At 29.8% G+C, this 22643-nt stretch overlaps 2 protein-coding genes across 3 annotated transcripts in view; both read right to left on the bottom strand.

Moving 5' to 3' along the window:
• Nucleotides 1–22643, bottom strand: part of LOC113401991 (protein rolling stone-like) — a 234273-nt gene that overhangs the window by 11524 nt on the left and 200106 nt on the right. The window lies entirely within an intron of this gene.
• Nucleotides 7416–21090, bottom strand: LOC113401989 (protein rolling stone-like). Of its 2 annotated transcripts, none has more exons than XM_026642082.2 (6): nucleotides 20160–20356; nucleotides 14156–14306; nucleotides 13385–13596; nucleotides 9944–10084; nucleotides 9341–9568; nucleotides 7416–7861 (listed from the first exon to the last, which is right to left on the bottom strand). In XM_026642082.2, exons 1-6 carry the CDS (start codon nucleotides 20182–20184, stop codon nucleotides 7710–7712), a joined length of 909 nt encoding a protein of 302 aa, XP_026497867.2. In that variant the 5' UTR covers nucleotides 20185–20356; the 3' UTR covers nucleotides 7416–7709. The 2 variants fall into 2 exon arrangements, with proteins under 2 accessions (XP_026497867.2, XP_026497866.1); XM_026642081.2 differs by lacking the exon at nucleotides 20160–20356 and adding an exon at nucleotides 20898–21090 and having other exon boundaries at nucleotides 7419–7861.

The raw sequence follows: 22643 nt of genomic DNA, 5'->3' as shown, positions 1-22643 counted from the left end.
ATTATTATTTTATATAATTAACTAATTACACTGAATAGATATATTAAAGTAGTAGCGCTGTATATTGTAACACTATAATTGACTTATATTTAAGAAAGCTATTTTTATTTATTTATTATATACTCTGTCTTACCATTTTTCGAAAACCGAATTTAAAACAAGTTTTTTTAAGAATAATTTTACGATCACTTTGCTTATTATTGAAATTTAAAATTTAACTTATTTTTATAATACCGGCGACATAAACAAATAAATAATAAAATAAAACCGCGCGCACCGTGCGCACATTCAGCGCGCGAGTGCGACTGACTCTAAAGTCAACACTATAGTTCGTGTACCAGTGCGAAGATCTAGCAGACGAATTGAGTGGCGACTATAGGGCTGCCAATTATCACGTAATAAAAGTCAATACAAACCAGGGAGACGATAATTATTAAGAATAGATTCGATTTTCCAATGTAGTATTTTCTTTGTCAAGTAAATATTCAAGTTTAAACAAAAAAAAGGTTAGTATCAGTTTTCGCTGTATTTTATTTTTATATATATTACTGTTTTATTAAAATAAAATAAAAATATTTTATTAAAATTAAATTACTGAATGTGAGTTAGTTTAATTTGTGAGTAATAACATAGCAGCCCTAATCGATAGCGCATGCGTGAGCGACTGTGCGCGGTCTACCGTTGATTCAAGGTCTATGAGAAGAAAATTTGCCTTCACGCACCGTCAATCATTCGGATGCCATCTAAAGTCACTCCCACACTGTTGAGTAACCAAACGCAGAGTTCTACATGTATTCAGAAAACACAGCTGTTAACAGATTTTTTCTTATAAAGTAGGATATTAAATTGTAAGTTGTTGTGTTTTAAGACGAACCCTTAGGGGGGGACATGTTTGATTTCAATATGATATTTTAGTCTATATATCTGGTTGGTTTTGAAACTTGGTATAGGTATGTCTTGAACAGTAAGTAAAATAGTTAGATAATCATGGTCATCATCATCACCAGAACCTTGAGTCCCCAAAGTGCGCCAAAGTTCCCAGCTCACCGCCTTCCCCTACAATTCAGTCAGCTTACGCTCTTGTACAGGTTGCACGCTTACCGGTACTAGTTCGGGGTCGTTAGTACATTTTAATATAAGGGAAAGGATTTAAATATTCATAATGTAGCAGTTGCTACTCTGCTATAACTAGCAAGGCAAATACTGCCAATGTATAATATTAAATATTTAATTTTATGTCCTTCCTTATTACTTTTGCATCTCGTTGGTCTGGTCACTATTAGCAAGCTGACGAGGGCGTATATCTTGAGGTCCTGAGTTCATACCCCTCGTATTTGAACTCAGGACCGGTAAAATGTTATTATGTTGTAGCCTAGATTTTGGATGTTGGAAGTGTTTTCAATGCCGTGCCTCGAAAAGCACGTAAAATCCTTCGTTCTCCGGTTGGACCCTCTTTTGTTGTGTTGAAGAGTGATAGAAATGAACAGTGTTGTATGTGCGTTTTTATTTTCACTTAAAACATGTAGGTGCGAATTATAATTATTTATTTTATTATTTCCACGCGGTCAAGATTTATACAGTAACTATTTTGAATTCATATTTGTATATATATACAAATATTAATTAAAAATAGTTTAAATATTTAAGCAGTTAATGTTTATTATATTTTGATTGATAAATTGTGTATAAAGAAAAATCAAAACGTGATATATAACGAATCGACTTCAAGATCGTGTCTTATATGGATAAATTAGGTCAAATACTGTTTACACTATTTATTTTTAGTTTTTAATATTTGCTAGTATTTTGTATATACAAGAAAACATTTGATTATATTTTTTTTAAGTAAACAAAATTTAAATAAGTTCTAAAATTAAACTGATTGTAAGATTTTGTTTAGGTTTAGAAAAGGTATAATTATATTGTTTTAATATTTTCTGGGATTCGGTACAAAATATTGTAGAGGTAAAGTCCATACAGGTTTTTTAGATTTACATGACTGATCGATATAATTATCATCACACAGTCAAATGGTGGTTACCACAGCCAAATAAAAATTGATTGTTTTTTTCTTACGAAACATGTAGATTTCCTCACGGTCATATTTTACACCGCGGTATAGGCTATTTGACTAGTATTTAAAATGCATTTTATATTATTTAGTAGAGGTTAAGGAACCCAGTAAAAGTTATCTTTTTTAATTCTAGTACATATTTGCTGAAAAATATCAAAATAAAAATTCCATATTTAAATAGCTCGCGAAAACGCTACTTTGACAATATGGAGCTGCAAAGGGGTCGGTGACGTCACTTGCCTGTATTGTAATCTGTGGTACATATAGCAGGCAAACGAGGTTAATAAGCAAGTGACGTCATCATAAGCCCAACCAATCGGGAGCGTTTTGTGTCACGTGACAAACGTTTAAAAAAGTTTATTTTTATTTATGGATTTGAATAAATTAGTTATTATTTTCAACTTTCGTTGATAAATAACCATTTTTAAATTCATAATTTATATTGATTACAAAAATTGACACTTTGCATTGTCACATTGTCACATAGTCTATTATAAAATTAATGTAAGCACATGAAAATTCTGTTCGTTAGACTGGTTTTGAACAATTACACAAGCTTTTGCCTAACCTCTTCGACCATATCGGTTTTAAAAAAATGATTACATCAAATAGAAGACTTTAAAAATCAGTAGTTGTGTATTTCATAATTTGAGAAAATTAAATCAAACAGAGTACCGCCCATGTTAATTATATTGACGTCTTTATATATAGATGTAAAAGTCTTATATAAATCGTGTAGTCTTGTCTTCGCTTTTAATTTAAAAAAATACAAATGTAAAATTATATATTTTTTAATAAGGACGAATACGAAATGTGGATTACGTTAGGAAAACGACAAAACTTAAGAAAAATAATTGCTTTTTAAATTAATACGTACACATAAAAAAAAACAAGCCATTCTATTATTTTTTTGTGGTCTTGAAGTGTTCTTGAGCATATATTCATATAATATTTCATATACATACATTAATTAAATTGTGATTACGAATTTGACTTCAACTATAATAAATAATCAATTTCGAAAATTATAAATATTAAAACTGTTTTTTTTTGTTTTTACTAGCTTTCAACAAAATTCATTGGTTATGAAATGGATTTCTTACGTTGAGATTAATCAACTACTTTTTGTACTTCATAGTTGGTTACAACAGTTTTTGTACACAATAATCCCACGACGAAGGTGGTGTTATAAGATATGACGATATGAACGTGAAATCATTTTTATATAGATATCCTTTGTTTTCTTTCCCAATGTTTAATAATTACCTTTAAAAAGGTATGGAACGTCTTTAGTCATGCGTGGAATTACCTAATAGCCTAAATACACAATAAATATTTAAACGCCTTTTGAAAAAAATATAGTTTCTTCCATAACGTTGTATTTTTTTAGAATTAAATATATTTACAGGCGCATTCATGTTAAAATATTGGTACTTATGTTTCGCAAAGTTTCGACCCAGTTTACTAAAATGTATGTTTTTAATGAGGAATAATAGTTAAACCTTTATTTATTGTGGTAGGTCTCCGTGCAAGTCCGTCTAGGTACCACTCGCTCTTTAGATATTCTAACACCAATCAGCAATAAGTACTTATTATTGTTGTGTTCTAGTTTGAAGGTTTTGTTAGCTGGCTCATATAGTAATTACACATAAGGGATATAAATTATTAGTTTCCAAGTTGGAGGAGTTTTGGCGATGAAAGGAATGGTTAATATTTTTTACACCTTCAATGAAAATATGCGTTAGTGACCACTCTTTATCATTGGGCATGACTAGGACCGGAATTATAGGCCTGGGCGTCCTGGTGCAACAGAAAAACTATTAAAAAAAAATCCAAATAAATTGTGAGTAGATTTTTGTTTTAGAAATATATATTTAGGCGACACCACACTTGTAGATATGCTCCTGGTATGGTAATTAAGAATGTTTAGAGTTGCAGAGGTTTTTCGATAACGAATAATGAAATCAACATTCATATATGAAATTTAATTTTATTATAACGATAAACTAATTAATACCAGATACCACATGGATAATACATAGAATATTATATTAATACTTTGTACCAGATTTATAAATAATATTAGATTAGATTTTATTTTATATAATTGATAATTCACAATTAATTATACCAAGCATTATACAAAACTATTGATTTTAGATTATTCTTACCTACATAATACACATACCACAATAATACTACCTGCGTGAAGAACGCATCACAGAGTTTCGCCTAAATATTATATGTAGGCTAGGAACAATAACGCTATTTCTAAAAATCACAATAAACATACTGAGTATGAAATTATACGTTAATTATTTATTATTTAATGCTAAATAATTTTATTTTATTTGATAACACACTTTGATAGTATTCTATTAGTGATGGGCCGAATAAAAATTTAACCGAATATGAATTCGGCCAAATTCCGTAATAAGAGACACAAGAGACATAACATCTTATAGGCTATTCCAATTGCAGGTAAATTGAAGGAGAAGAAGGATTACCTTTGACCGTGAATTTATATGACATGATTCGATACCTATAATACAATCTATGGCATTTACAATAAATACGAAAAAAAAAATGCGATCGGAATTTTGCAAAATAAATTAAAGTTGACCTAGGTTTAGTTCAGTAGAATAGTGTTGCTATAAAAATACAAATATATTATTCAAGAGCTGACTGTAGTGCATAAGCTATTAGCAAATCACATGGAATATATAAATCTAAGGTTTTTTTTTAATTTTTGCTGGTTTCAAACAATAATTTATACTTTTTAAAGTGCCGGTGTCTATGAGCGAAGGTGACCTCTAACCATTAGGTGGCCCATTTGCTTGTCAATTATAAGTGGAAGTTTGGGAATGTAGAGCGAATGTAATGAATGTAAGATGTAGTAGGACCTCTTTCATAAAGAATAGTTAATTATGGAATACCTCTAATGAAAATGCTTGCTTCAAATATTTATACTACTATATTAGACATGCGTTGAGTACAATTTTTGAGAGAAATCCGAATGTTCGGTAAGCTGGACGAATATACCGAATGCTGAATTTATCAGACCCATCCCTAATTTCTATATATAATCCGGAAATGACATTAAAATCATATTAAAAATAGATTTAGTACGTATATAAAGCAATAATGAAACGACGTTGTTAAAGGTCGTTTAGTCATAATGTAATTGTTACATTTTAACAATATGGAAATTTTGACGATAGAAATCTACGTAGCAACAAATATATGATATAATCGAATACATAGAGCTACTTACATTTTTATTAAATTTAGAAAGAGAAATTTAATATCAATATTTGCATGCTGCGCCTGAGAAAAAATAAAAGTGTTTAGGAACATGGGTATAAATTACTAAGCCAGATGTTTCTTTTCAAATGAAATCAGTTCACCTTGATGTTTAAATTGATTACACCTAAAAATTAACGGTCTTACTTATAAACATTGTAGTGTTGTGTTATACATAGATTTATCTCTTTCTCTTATTATTGATTTGATATTCGAAAGAAAAAGACAGCATTGTTTCTCTGTTCACCCCAAAAACAACATTTATAGGTAAGTCCGTTAGACATTATACAGTACAGCAGTACAACAGTATATATCAGTACATATTACCAAGTTTCAATATTTAAAAGGTTAACAAATTTAGGAAAGAAAATATATTTTCTTTATATTCTGAAAAATACGTGACAGGAAAATGCAATATTATAGCAATGCATATAATGTTATATGGTTATTGAGAATCGATACTTATACCCATCTATTCAGTCGATACTCATCATTCTACACATTCATTTGAACTTGATAAATCCAGTTGGTAAATTCTAAATATTTTGTTACCATTCCTAAAAGAAGTGAGCGATTGTACACATTATCAGAGAGGGCACCAATTCCAAAGATTAGCTTAGAGTACCAAAATGCATGATTTAAATAGTTGTCCAGCAGCGAATCTTGTAAAACGGTCATAGACAAAAATTCTCTTTTTAAACGTCCTTTAATTAGCAAATAGTAATTAATCGCCCACGTCTGAGCAGCACGGCCTTCTTCTTCTAATTTTTACCACGCTAACCTAGTTACACATTCGAGTAACAGTGTACGTACTTACGTAGTTTTAAAAGAATATTTTTAAAGCTAGTCGCGTATCATAATAAATAAATGCATGTAAACAAAAACCGAAAAATTTCGGTCAAATAATTACTAAAAAAGAGTAACAATGTCACAATAATAAATGCTGCGTAATAATACAATAGTATATAATTACAATTATCACTTCTTGAATTTCTACTTGTTTATTTTTTATTTGTTTACCTCAAATCATTTTAATAATCATTGTTAATTATGACAGAATCAAAAAGGTGTTCGGGCAGTTAGTCATCAGCCTTACTATTGATATTTAAAAAAAAAAAACTCTGAACAATAAATTACGAATAGAAACTGTTTAGGATTTAATAAAATATATAAAAGAATGTACCTCCCAATATGATTCTGAAAACTAAAACTGTGTGTTTTTACTTTTTAAAACACTTCTATGGTTTAGTTATTATTCCAGTAATAAACCGTTGACACACGAAAGTTGGGCTTGAATTTTAAAAATGTGTCACATAAATTTTAATTAAATAGGAAATATTTTACATAAGTGTGCATATCATGCCGAACTAATAACAATAATAAAAAAATATTGTATTAATTATTATAAAAATATTTGATATTACATTTTTGGAAAAAATACTGTTTTTTTCTGTACCTATCTATCTTATGTGTTTTAAAAGCAAAGGTCACAACTATTTCTTATACAAGTCTGAATTGTTTTTATATTAATATAGGTAAACTAGTTTCTCCCTCTTTGGTTCAAACGAGTACTATAATAAATATATGATATGAACATAGAATAAAACATTTTTTCGATTATTTATAATATTAATAAATCAAAACAATAATTTAATACTTAAAGGAAAATTTCCTTATCAGACTATTTTATTAATTTATAATATATTTGATATATATTAAAATGTACCTTTCGTAAAGCAAGTAATACTTATTGGTATTGAAAAATATTATATTATGCAATCAGTAGTGTTGTTTCTAAAGTACTATAAAATATATAAATGGGAAAAACAGGCTATTACTATGTCTATTAATATATCCCCATCCTCTGGTACACTTTACCCGTAGAAGATATATATTCAATTGATTGAATATGATTTACAATCATTCATTTTCCAATACTAGTTTCGTTATCAATCAATAATAGTATTTATTAAATGAATTAATGATTTTTTTTTTAAATTATATTTCTAAATATATAATATAGAAGCATTAATAGAACTATTAAATACATTATCTTTAATAAGGTATTCGATTTTTTTTGTTTTGTATTGCAGTTATTATTTACTAATTTCACTGTTTCGGTGATTTTGTTTTTATAACTAACGCGTCATGGTATCACTCATTAAGATCTGCTGAAACCGTATTTCATTATCACTCCACACTTCTTCGCTCAGTAAACGTTTTCACAACAGTCCTTAAAGGAATGTAATTTAAGAATTAACACTTACTCCTAAAACCTATAACTGTAAGCGTTCCTGTAGTTCTTTACACGATAGCGCCGTTTTCTCGATCCTCAGTGCGTGGGGAGCGTGAGTCGGTCGGCCCGTGCGCGAGCGGGCAGCAGTCTCGCAGCCAGCCGGGAGCGTGCATACGCAAGACACGTTGCCACGCCATGCGCGAACATCATCACCGCTGCGCAAAGTGCTACGAAGCCCAGAGCTGATGCTGAAATTTTAAATTATTCGTTTAATAAGTACGACAACTTGATTTATAAACTATGAATTATTTAAATTTTGAAAGATTTAAACTAATATTTGTTGTATAGTTGGCGTATAACGGATATGCCAATATATAAATAATAACGATAGTGTGAATAATAATAATTTCAATTTTATTTCTTAATCGGTTTACGAATTTTCGTTTTTTTTCCGGCTAAGAATAGATAAATGTTTTACAAAAATAAATTAATGTGAATTAATAAAACTTAGTAAATTATAAATTCATAATACTTTTGATAATGGTTAATGGAAATGTTTGGATAATGTAAACTGGGAATTTAATTCCTGATAAACTAAAAGTGTTCTTCGGAAATAATGACTAGACTTATAATTTATTATCCAAGTAGAATTACTGAGTAACTCTACAAGCAAATAATTAAGTAAAGTAAAATTGCATTTTGAAAACATTCTAAAATGATTTTAATTTTTTAACTTTAAAATGATCACCAAATTTATATACTTGCAGTGCACATTCACACAGGAGGTCCGTATATATACGATATACCTGTAAAACGGATCGCCGTGTGAATTGAGCCTTACATTATTTTCGCCGCAACTTCTCAAACTTCGACGATCCATATTTAGATAATCAACTTGATACAATATAATAACAACCCCACTTGTGAAATAAAAGCGCACGTCATATTAGTCGCTGCTGACTTGCTATCATAAACAAACATAAACTTGATAGTATCTTTTCCAAGTATGGCTACACGTGTTTAGTGTGAAATATTACTACGTGTACTCGAATTCCCAGATACACTTTATCAAATATTTTTCAAGGAATCTTATGAACATTCAATTCATTTAATATAGAAAATCCACTTTTGTTTTGTTAATAAAACCTTAGTCACGTTGGTGCGAGTGATAAGAGTATTATTCATTTGTATGATTGCAGGAAAAACATTTCAGCCGTCTTCAAAATCGAAGTAGATAACGGATTTTGTGTAATGATTCTTTTTTATTAAATAGATTTCATAAATATTTGAGAGAAAACACCATAAGATGGAATGAGGCTGGAAAATCATAAGATTCATCGACTAGGTTTTCAGGTTTGAGTCATTCCATTTTAACGGAAAATATTAAAGCGTAAAGGCCTCCACGTTTTGATTATACACAATGTAAGATTACGTTATATTTATACACGTCCAAAAGTAAAAAAAAAGTGTAATTTCTTCTTAGTGCACTGTAAATCCTTTAATTTTATTACCTACCTACTTTTTACGATACGTTATTGTTTTTTGATTTATTTGCCTTTAAAATACATACCACGTCTTTTGATAAACTTACCACTGGTTGGAAGGAAACTTATCACTCAGAATAAGCGCCTAGTAGCATATACACTGCTATTACACGAGACGTCAGAAATACTGATACAATTAAATATTAGTAAATAATAGGCGTAATTTAAAGATGTGTTAAATACCTGGTTTATTCCAATCAAGAGCTGGATATATAGCAGGTAGTCCAATTCTGTCGGTACCTCCAACCGCCCAGTAGAAGCCGCTAAATACACCATATGCGAGGCCTGCTCCGGCCCCGAACAATGCATGTGCAGCACGTACTGGGTGAGCAGTGACGGCCAATTCCAGCAGCATTACTAGTGAATTTCCGCCGTGGACCAGTAGATTGAGGGTATTGATTTCATGGATTTCTGTGCATTAAAACGGTATCTTGTAAAAAACTTTAAGTTAGCTGCGGGTTCGACTTATGCAGCAATGACTCCTAAATCGTTTAGGAGTCATTGGTCCAACTTCGATATTTAACTTATGATGCTAAAATAAATTTTGAATTACATCAATTGCTCCGTCCAAATTAAGTAAAAAATATTAGATACAGTTGTCAATATCAATATTATTAAATGGATTTAAGATAAATGGATTAGCATTTGACCATTTAAAGACAATTTTGTTATGTATTATACATAATATTATTATATCGTAAACATACAAGATTTTCAATAAATTTCTCAGACGATTAAAAAATAAAAAGTGAATTTGTAAGCTGTATCATTATGTGAGTAACGCACTAGGATCATGCACCAACGTCCAATAGATGAGCGTGATGACGAAAGCCAGGTCAGTTGCGACGGTGTGAGCCAACCAGTACGATCGACACAGCAGCGGAGTCCTCTGACGACGAGGCATCGGGATTTCTTCGTCTTCACATGCTGTCAAAAAAAAAGTCATTATTTTTCAAATGTTCACTTATATTTAGAATTTCTTAAAGTATAGTTTAGTAACAATTAAATAAATCCTACTTTAAATATCTCCTTTTGAGGAGAGAGAAGTAGCCAGGAACTTATTCCATTACATGGATAGGATGCATATGACTCAACTATGTTTTTTTTTTTTTAAAGTAATAACTATAGCCTATTCAACTTTGACTTTTAATTGATAATATACATATACATTGGCTGAGATCATGTAAAATATATTGTATTTCTTATGGATTTGTGAAAAAAATAGCGTTTTGAATGTCAACGAAGTTATTATTGGAACTTTAGAAGTAATATTAAAGTGGATTTAAATAGTTAATAATCATATTGTTTTTTTATAAATAAAGATAAAGAAATCAATAACGTAATTTAGTTCATCATATTTTAGAGCTATAAACAAATCGCATGGAATCTGTTATATAAGATTTGTTAGTCTTCACTCCTATCGCTATTGACTATGCCTAACACTTCTTATTATGACTTACAATTAACGTTTTTCTTTAGGATTGCAAAATTCAGACAGAGGCCGATATAGTTGTCATCTCTTGGACCATCTGTTGTCGTGTAAGTAGTTTTTATATTGGTAAAGGTATATATACTTCATTTTATATTTTTTATTTGTGTAAGATAAGCTCGATGAATATAGTGTTCCTATTTATTTTTAAATAAATTACTGCTATAGTTTATCCTTAAAATTCAACTAGCTCTACCTAGCAACAAAATTATGTTGTGGTTGGAATTATAGCAATAGTGACCATATGTGGCCGATATATCAATTGTCGTTCGTTATAGTATCGGTTCGGACGTCAATAGCAGGAATGAGGAACCAATGAGGATAATTGTGGCGGGTGGCAGCCCACTCGGAGTTTAATTGACGCGAAATTGTATCAATCAACTGCACTTCAACCAAACCGTCCCCTCGTATGTTTTGCCTTTATGTACAGTCAGCTACGAAAGTCTATTAATGTTATTCACATTATTACAAATAAAAATAGAATGATTTTTGTAGTATTCGTATCAATGCATATTTATTTCAGAATGGTGTAGTATTATAATATAGTAAGTATTATATATACTGTAATTTTATGTACTGTTTTATCTAAACATTTGTATTTTGTAGCCTTTGAACAATTATGGGATTATTAATTATTGATTTATTTTTAATGTTTTTTTTTATTATTCTTTTTTAGCATAGCATTAGCAGCCTGTAAATTTCCCACTGCTGGGCTAAAGGCCTCGTCTCCCTTTGAGGACAAGGTTTGGGGTATATTCTACCACGCTGCTCCAATGCGGGTTGGCGGAATACACATGTGGCAGTTTTTCGTTGAAATTAGACACATGCAGGTTTCCTCACGATGTTTTCCTTCACCGCCGAGCACGAGGTGAATTATAAACACAAATTAAGTACATGAAAATTCAGTGGTGCCTGTCTGGGTTTGAACCCGAAATCATCGGTTAAGATGCACGCGTTCTGACCACTGGGCCATCTCGACTCTTTATAGGACACTTATCCCTTACGATGAACATATTGCCATCTCGTAATAACCTCGTAAAACATAAATGTTATTACTTTTTCTTGTATTTACTTCTGAAGTAGAAAGTCCTGTCATACGTATTTGGAAACGTATAATAATTATGTGTTTATTGATTTATTGGAAAAGTTACACCATCAATTTATCACTAAGCTCTTAAAATTAATATCTGTTGGGTAACATACAAAGTGATACGTCTTTAAAGGTGTAAACAACATTGAAATGACGCCATTACGGTAATTATGATTTTAACTCCGCAACACCTCTAACCTTTCATCCACCACCATAAACTAAAATCATTTGTCAAAATTTTAAGAGTGAGATACGATGTTCCGAATAACACTGTTGGTTTTACTTCGATTTACTCTACTGATATATATTTTATTACCAACCAGTTTTAATCATCTTTAATATTACGTTTTATGCAATTTGGGTTTTCACAAAAAAGCGACCTTATGCGGCTTCGTATGATATGGATTAACGATTTCTGCAAAATTATGTTATATATTTATTTAACAGAAGACTTAATGTCTGAAGGCATTCTCTACCAATGCATGAGGACGGTTGATAAACACGTAATTATTAAAATATAAACCTTGAAAATAATACAAAACGATTAACTTTTTAAAAACTGTTAAAATATTTTGTTTTTTTTTTTAACAAGATCAAGATATTCATTTATTATTCCTTTTTGTTACCATGGAACATTCAATTATTTTTATATTTTTATTATAAAAATAATTGATTGTTCCATGGCAACAAAAAAGGAATAAAATTTAATATCGTGATCTTGTTAAAAAAAAAACAAAACATTTTAACAGTTAAATGTTGACATTCCAGTATTTGCTATGACATTGCATTAATTATTATTATATTATCATAGGCACGACGGTATAACAAATACTTTACATTATGAACACTATACAATAAGCTGAAAACCGATCCTTATCTTACGCTACATTTATTCAACATTCATTTGTGTATAAATGTGAATCGTCATGCTAAATTCATTCATTCATTATTTTGCCATTGAAATTGTGGGTTAAAATAGATCAAAATTAATTTGTTAAAATTAAAAATAATTTAGCAGTAGATTATTATTATTGTTATAATTTGTTTAATAGTTATATGATAATGTAACATATGAAGTATTGATATAACCATTTCGTAAGTTTAAAAACGGATTTGAAGCAATGATTATCTGGAACCGTATCGTATGTATTAATGTTGTTATTGAAACATTAAATAGCCAGAAGTATTTAGCTCCCGACACGCGACTCATGATGTTAGTTGATTGTTCTCAATGATTACTTACTGTCCGCGGGCCTCCTTTGATAAGCGAACTAAATCACGCGAGGCTTTTGACATTGCTGAAATCCAGAGATTTGACCACACGCTGTTGTCATTTCTTCTTTTATTGCCATAATTAAAAATATTAAGGTTCATTGCCGATTATTTTCAGACTAATTCAATTTATTTACGAGATTATATTAGGAAGACTATGACTTTGGTCACCATAGTTGTATACAAATAGTTTTGGTATACTAGTAAAATTAAACATGGTTTTGTTATCTGTGAAATCGCGTAAGCATCTCCGATCTCTAGGTAGATTTTTCCGAGAACAACAAAAGCAAGTTATCCTAATTATGTAAAAATTAATATTTTTACATAATTAGATAATTATGTGACTGTTTTTTTTTAGAATTTAAATATTACTTACGTATATTAAAAGATCTCTGTGATTTGTATCGATGGACAACCGCGAGCGCAAGACCTGCTTGCACTACGATGAGAAGGTAGCCCCAGTTGGTGAAGTATATGAACCATTTGAAGTAATTCAGCTCCACTTTCGGCCCCTTATACAATCGTGGGAGACGTTGACAGGCGAAACTTGATATTCCAATCGATAGGACAGTGAGGAATAGTAGCCACCTGTTATGGATGAAGTTAGTTTGTATTTAAACAGTATATTTCGATCCTCCTGGATTAAAGTCGTTAAATACTCATATTATTAAACTATCTACATACATATTGAATATAGAAAGTTTTGAATTGTACTATATTGTAGGCCTTCTTTCTTTTGATATAATTAATGGTGAACTGCGCATTGTAATGTTGAAACTCATTAATTAATTTTCTATTTGGTAATATGTGTCAAAGCTAATTGAGACACTCAAATTGAAAATAAAATATATATATATTCTTTAATCAACTTTTAAATCAATGCAAGCAAAACAATTTTACAAGATAAATTTAATTGAAAACTATCAGCTTTAAAATTTAGTCCTTTCAAGAGAAACCAGCAAGAAAATCCGCAATCCTGAGTAAAATAAATATTTACGAATACTAACTCCAGGTTAATTTTGAGATTTTTGATTGCGATTTAAATTTATTAATTGGAAAATGTTAAATGGCTCTTTCATAAATATTAATATAATATTAAAGAAAATACAAATTGTACCATGGTTTTATGATAATGATGTATATTTACCTGTAAACAAAATAGGATGTTACCGGGTGAGATCCATTCTGCCACTGACTACAGGCGAATACTTGCGGAGGAGAATGTTCCAAGTTCAAGGCTCGTCGGCTAGCTTGCCAGATCCTGCTCAGCATAGCTGGCTTGCACGTCTTCTTCATCGCTGTAAAAGATTATTTATGATTTTTTATGAAAAGTAAAATTTAATGGAGAACATAGAACTAATAATACAAAAATGCTGAACACTTGAAATTCTTCTTAGAAATTTTTGTTACATCTAGAATTGATTAAATAGAATTTTCTCTACTGAAATAAAAAAATATATATGCCTAATATTTACATATAATATGTATGTATATATAAAAAAAAATCAGTGTAATCTGTAAAATGTGGTACTCAAAATGAACTGATTGAAGTAAACTCGTAGGGCTTACTTACTACACGTAGTATTTACTACAATAGTTCCACTACCTATCTCCTGGCCGTATCAGCCAAGCTTGATAATTTAATGATCGTACATAAGAATTACCTATACTTATATAATCTATAATATTATGACACATCATATTAAAACCCCTTTCTGCTGCGTCTATGATTGTTAAATATATTCATTTTTATATGTATGTATCTAGTTAGAATTAATTATAAATTTTGTATTATTTAACGCTTACCTTTGTACTGAAATACGTAAGGTATAAATTGTTACAAAGTTAAAAATAAACCTAAATTAAAAAATGTATTAAATTTTATACCTACATACTAAATTATTCTGAGAAACAATGTTTTAAAATTATGAATATAAACAATAAACTTAATTTGCATGTAGATGAACAATAATTATACCGGAACTTCGTTGTTATACTATCACAATATTTAATATATTTATATAATAATATTTGTAACAATTTAAATATAATAATTATACAGATACATGTGAATAAATTAATTCGACACATGCAGGTTTCATCACAGTGTATTCTTTTACCTTAAATCAATCGCTATTTATTTTGTAATATTATTTTCTATCAGCTTTTCATCACAAAGACATTGACCAAAATTATAATATTAACTCAAAACTAAAAGTTAATTAATAAATATTCTTATTTTATAATAAACATAACTTATACTTTAATCAAATTAGTTTTATTGTAATACACCTAAAAAGTTCATGTAGTAATCAAAATCTATCATCATTTTTTTTTTTTAATTCTTTAACCGATAAAATTGAAATGTACTTTTATAAATAACACAGAAAATATCACGAGGATCGGTGATAATTATACAATCAAAGCGGGCATTCAGAATATTAATTGAGAAAATGTCGTCAGTGATAACAACGGATGGCATTGAACAAACACCAACAACATAGCCATTCATTCGGAGGTAACCGATACAAAAATCAGACTTTCTCGTTACCCATACAACAACATTTTAAAAATTCCTACCAATTGAGATATTATGTGTCTATTCTTATTGAAATGATTTTATAACTACTGGTATATTATTTATTTGTTCGGTAATATTTTATTCGTTCACAACAGTTGACTTTTGGAAAGTGGAAAGCAACATTTTCTTTGATAATTTTATTAAATAAGGAGTATGTTAAGTATCTTTAACATTTAATAAAAATAACTTTGTTATTGTAAATGTTCAATATGACGTTACAGTTTTTCGTTTTACTGTTCATTTTATTAAAAATATTGTACAAATCCAAATCCAATCGGGAATGAGGCGATCGTTTCCAGACCGAAACCAAATTATAAATATAATTAGAAACAACAAATTATTGAAAAATATATAAATTCGCCAAGTCTTTTGCAAAGGTTCTGTATAATATAAATCGGGTTTGTATTTCCCATGCGCTGAGAGATGTTTTTTTTATTATCTCTAAGATACTGTAATTTAATTCATCCTGTCTTGATAAGATATTTAAATTTGAATCGCATTGACACTAAACTGGTTCTTAAAGATTCAATATCCAGGATAAATGAAGCTTCATTCTCAATTCAATCATTATCTATCGCTGTAGAGAATTGAATATTGATTCATCTATTGAATAATACGGTTTTAAGAATAGCACGTTGAATGGATGACAATGTACACAATACGGAATGGTGTTACTAGAATAGCAGACACAGAATTGACAATTTGACGAGCGGATGCTGCGACTTGTGTTATAAATCGCAATAATCCTGACACGACATCATTGCTCAGTTATATATTCTTATTCACAAACACGTAAACCCTTACAATAAATGCCTATTAATTTAGATTTTTTTGCAATGATGCGTTGGTTCGAAATGATTTTTACTCGTCGACAGCGAAGCAAAAATGAGGTTTATGGTTTTAGAATTACATATATGTATGTATTGACCTGTTCCCAAGTAGTTTTAGAACTTCATATTTTGACAAACGATTTTTTCAAACAAACAACAATGGTTTTCTAAAAATAGAATATTTTTTAGTCTACACCTAAACTAAAAATATTCTATTTTTACGTTTAGCTAGGGTGGTAGCTAAACGTAATTGGTAAAATAACAATCTTATACAATATAGTTATTTTAAATTACTTAATAAGGTAAAACGTAATTTGTAAAATGACAATCTTATACAATATTGTTATTTTAAATTACTTTATTCAAATATTTATATATTATTGAATAACATTTGAAATCAAGAAATTAAAAAAAAACACGACTGTAATTTTATTAAAAAATAATGATTCACTATTTATGAATGGACGCGGCGACTAGACTTTGTACGAATGTAAGTGCTTAATCGCTATTAAATTCTTAATTAAAGCATTTAAGTCGTCTCGTCACATCGTATCCTTTCAGTAACCATCTCAGGTTATTCTGGAGAAAAAAATATATATTCGACCAACGTAACAACTTTAAGTCGATAGATAGATGTCTTATAAAGTTTTCAAAAATAAATCTTCATTTCTTTTATCCATATCAAGTATTTATGAAATACAACTTAGAAGATCGAAGTGTTTCAGTCGGAATTCAATCGATAGTTTTGACATTCAAAGGAGTGTAATGAAAAGCCAATCGAATCGGACAAATATTAATTGAAGGGGAATATTTTTGACTGATTGACAGACAATACATATCACAATATGTTGATTGTTTGTCGAGACAGTTCAAGTGAATGTCAGAGTTTGAATTGCGATTAATTGGATATTACTGTTGCAGGACTGTTGCCAATGGATACCAGCATTAATTGGCCACCTGCAATAGACCTAGGTCATACGATTGTTAACAAATTGTAATTAATAGGAACATATTCATTCATACTCGTAATTAATTGTTTTAGATCTTGATATCATTGACGTATACGCTTATTGTCATTACGTTATTCATTGTACGTCGCAGCTTATCCCGGTAGAATTTGACGAATTCATGAAACTAGTTATCCATCAACAGATACAGACAGAATCGCATGAATAAGGAACTACATAAAACATTTAGATCGTAATACGTATAAATCTATTGGTTTACGAGGTGCACGCCAGTAAAGTTTGCAGTCGGCTTGATTTTTTCCGATAATTTACATAAAACTAATGAATTACGATTATACAACTAAACCTTCTCACGAATCACTCCGTCCCCTGGGAAAACCATATAAAATACCGGTTGTTAGTTTTTGAGTTTATATTTTGAATCCCGTTTTAATAATGTCCAGTACAAGCGTAGAAAAAAAAGTTTACCGCTTACTAGAACTCTTATCTTATGAACAATCCCTGGCTTTTGCTATGCTGGTGAGTGAATCAGTGTTAGCTGATTAATCTTCTCTGTATCATCGTCCCAAGGAACTTAGATAGAATGGGTTTCTGAGTTAATCAAAGTTTTCAATCAATATTAAAGTAGAAAAGATCATGTGAAACATTATTATATTACTTCATTATTATATCTGTGGACACTGCACTCAGAGCAAGTGCAATAATTTTTACAAAACTTGCCATAACTTCTATAATAAACTTGTGAACTTAAGGAGGTCTACTTAAAAAGTACTTATTTAAAAGTGGCATGTTTTTTCGTAGTTACTAGTTTCAACGCGTGTAAGCGTTTACCTTTACGAGACTAATTATTCTGGATTCGTTTTATATTTTATGGGTACTATCGGATAGTCTACTTAGCAATAATGTTTAATGACTAGAGTTGATCATTTTAAATAAACAGAATTTGTTAATTAAAAAGAGCTTTATGGCACTGAACCAAACACCTACGACAACAACTGGCTGACCGAAACAATACAAAGTTTTACGACTTGCAATCGAACGTAAGGCGGATGTACAGACAGATTCGATGACGATGGCATTGTTAATAGTTGGCGAAATTGAAAGATTATTTACTTCCTCAATAAGTTTCTAAAGCTTACAAATAAATATATTTATTTAAAGAACCAAAATCCTCTTTTTGTTTGGTTTTTTTTTTCTATAACTTTACCATTATATAATTAAGAAGGCTAATTTATTACTTTTTATTAAAAGTTAATCATTTCTATTTTTCATTTCTAATACAACGTCAAACTAAGTAACTGTGTAATCAAAATAATATTTTTCAGTGTAGCCAGTAATTAAATTTGCTGTTAATCCAAATTAATTAAACTATAATTATTCGGTATTTGATGGGTATTAAGAAAATAGATATTTAATATTGTTGAAAACAAATATTTATTTTTGTGGGTAGTTTTCAAAAGAATATAGTAAAGATTTTAGTTTTAATTTGACAAGTATACATACTCGCAACAAATTCATATTTTAGGGATATTCTTTATGATGAAACTCGAAACTCACCGGAGAACACGAGCGTGAAATTTCAGAATGTTATATGCGACATTGATAATATTAATTATAAGGATACGTAGCAAAATGGCGTATCACCGTAAGTTGACACATCACAAGTGAGATAAGTAGTGAATACTTACAGAATCTCATTGCTAACTGTAAGACACACATCACACTCGCTCGATACAATTTAAAATAAACTGAATCGAACGGAATAAAAACGTTATCAAATGTTCATTATGCAATAACGAATCGATTCAGTCGTCAAATCGGTTAGTCAAATTATTCTTATTATTCATTATTAGTAAGTTAAAACTAGATCCGAACTTTAAACGAACGTTACGAAGACCTGAAAGAAAACCTTTTTAAAGAATTGAATATAGGATCGAACTCAGATAACAAATCAATTGAGTAAATTTGCCACACTAATCATCATCATCGTCACATGTTTAAGCCCAGCAGTGGGCTGGGCATAGGCCGATATAATCACATTTTTCTGTATGGAAAATGTAAAATACACAGTACATTTGTCAAACTTTTCATCACAATTTTACTTATAAGAGAAAAATGATTATAGCACTTGGTTGTAGGTTAGTTTTTTGTTACTGAAACTTAAAATATCACGAGACTTATTTAAAATTGTACTATTTTATTTTGAAAATCATATTTCATATATATTTTTCATGTTAGTTTATAAATTGTCCTGGCAGGTTATCCTCGTTCAAACTACTTGGTGCTCTAGAGAAAATAGTTAGCCAACCTAAATATATAACGTTGCGGTCAATACTTTGCATAAATAATAATAATTATTGTACTTACGTAGCCTAAAATATATATTGTATATATAATATATATTGCAGGCTAGGTAATATAGAAATAGCGAATACAATTGTAGTCTATTTCCTAGGCTTAATGTCATTTTAATACATTGACGCTCGACGTCCGTCCCAAAATTTCAATGACCTAAATACTAAGCGTAATTATTATTTATTTGCTATTATATTTAACTCTTGCATATAGACAAGGGCAACTTTTTCGCAGAACATTATATTTAAATAAAAAAACCACTATTGTTTAATAAATGAAACAAAATGTTTTTCTCTTGTGATTTGTACTAAAATGGAAGATAAACTTAAGAACTTAATTATTTTATATTTAAAAGCAAAAACATTTCAATCGTCACTAAAACAGAAGGAAGTAACACGAACGATTTTGTGAACTCACACATATCCAATTTCGGTAATCTCATCTTTCGTATTGAATTTTCGTGTTCATTCGAACTGTGAAGTAACAAACAAGCACTATAGATATTGTAACAAATAACAAGGATTCGTATTTCTTGTGTTTTTAATACGTTAGTGATACGTACGGCGTAGCGCGCAGGCGCGCTGCCCACGAGCCACTGCGGAGCGAGCTGTAGGATGTCAATATTACTAATAACCCTCTCCTGTCGCTCGATTAGAATTAATTCCATGGCTATGGTTTCATGGCTCGACAACTACACTCAATTTCGTCAACATATTTTTTAATAATCGATTAATATATATGTTCTTTAATAAAAACAAATGGTCTTCTAATATGTGATTTTACTCGTAGGCGCGCGCACACTTGTGTGATAATAAAACAATTGTTGGCATTAATTTTTCGCTGCAAATTCTCGGAGCAATTGAGAAAATTTTGCTTTTAATGCTAGATATTAAATTCTATATAAATTAGACGTTCTTATAATAAAATGAACTTTATTCGAAAATATTATAATTATAACAGGAAACGAGACGGTTTTGTGCCATTACTCAGATATATATGTAAGTATTTTTAATAATTAAAACATATTGATAAATTCAAATTTCATTAAATGCTTTTTATAATAGAAAGTTAGGGTTTAGGAATACTTTAATGTATTTAGAAACGTCAACATAACACAAACAAATGGTTTTTATTTTAATATTTAAAAATACATACCAGATTCACTCGTTTCCAAAGGAACTAACACAAAATGTTTGCACATTATTACAGCTGAACATGAGTTTTATTTTCGTCAAGTTGAAATCGTAAAACCATTCAAGTAAGGTTTAGATCGTAAAGAGTCATGTGGACGAGTCGAGGCGGGCGTGTGCAGCACATGCACTAGACGCTCCCGCACTGCGCCAGACTACTGTTCGCCGCCAATATTATAGGCCAGTGGTTTCCAACCTGCGTGTATATACGTAAATGTATAGAGTAGGTTATTATTTTAAAAAAATAACATTCAATTGAATTTTATTACAAATGTTATTTTACAACGAAATTTGTATTGTTTTTCCTTATACATTCTGTAAGTATATTATAATTATTATATGTTAATTAATACATTTTAAAGGTTATTATTAGTGGGCGTTAAATATCTACTGTTAATTTCGATAAATTAAAGTATGAAATTGTATACAATAAATACATATTCATACTCGAGTTATGTAGATGAGTAAATGATGACTTCTGCCTCGTTAGGCTATATTTTTCGAATGCAGTCCTTGGAGTCTTGGCCTTGAATCCCGGTTCGAGCAGTAGCCTTATCGGAACATAAGAGAAAGGAAATGAAGAGTGCTAATCTCAACGGGTTTCCCGTTGAGAATAGTCAATCATCATAAAAATATTTCATTAAAACAAAATAAAAATAACAAAAAGTTTATTTTTCATAAGCAAAATAAAAATTAGTGATTTGTTAATCTTCTAAATACAGTAATAAGTGAAACGGACTTTTTTCTATTATAAATTAAACTATCAAAATTATATTCCCGTTTCCAACTAAAAGTTTGTTAGTCTCTGCTTTAAAGGCAGACTAATTTCCGCACAATACGGCGGGTCGCGAGCCCTTACTTTATTTTTAATGCTTTGCATCCTCTCTTTAAAATTACGCCAATATTTTTTTTATTAAAAAGTACAATAATATTAATGGTCATTATGAAAAAAATGTCAAAAATAAAAGATATTTTTTAGGTTAAGTGGAGTCAATTAAAGTACGAGGACCATTATATTATATTTTTATAATTTTTAAAGTAATTGTAAATTATAACACCTTACTAGAAAAGGGACAAAAAGCACAGTAGGACCTTAACTAAAAGTTACGGATCTATTGTCAATTACAACTTGCTTAGTTTTCTATATATGTATTATTGATAAAAAAAACTCAATCGATGCTTATTTTCAAACAATTTAATATTTATAGTTTCTAATTCAACGTAATTAAGCGAATTGTCAGGGTATTTTCGTCTCCTATTCCTTACATATAATCACATAGCCAGACCCGTAAGCTAGACCCGACCTTAAAGCTATTAATTGAGGATTATTCTATTGAGTTTATTGAAAGCATTTTTCAAAAATATATCCTTTAGGTGCTTATGATAAAAATTAAATATTATGTTTTGTAAAGCGTATTTATAGTGGTAGAATTCAAAAGACTAGTTTCCGCTTGCGGATTCGCCCGCGTGTAACGGGGATATGGCAGGTGCTAGGTACCCTATTCTGACAACGTTTGCAAAATTTAATGATGATCATTTATGTAATCAAGCGTAATAAATGAACTACTTTCGCTTTCATAACATTAATACATATATAATGCAAACAGTTTAGTGAAATTCATTATACATTTTTAAAAACTTTAAATATTATACAGTTACATGAGAAAATAATTTCGTTAAAGAATAATGGCCACGAGTGTCCTGTGTCCTT

This window comes from Vanessa tameamea, chromosome 2 (genome assembly GCF_037043105.1).
Source record: "Vanessa tameamea isolate UH-Manoa-2023 chromosome 2, ilVanTame1 primary haplotype, whole genome shotgun sequence".
NCBI lineage: Eukaryota > Metazoa > Arthropoda > Insecta > Lepidoptera > Nymphalidae > Vanessa > Vanessa tameamea.
This window is presented reverse-complemented; position numbering and strand designations above follow the sequence as displayed.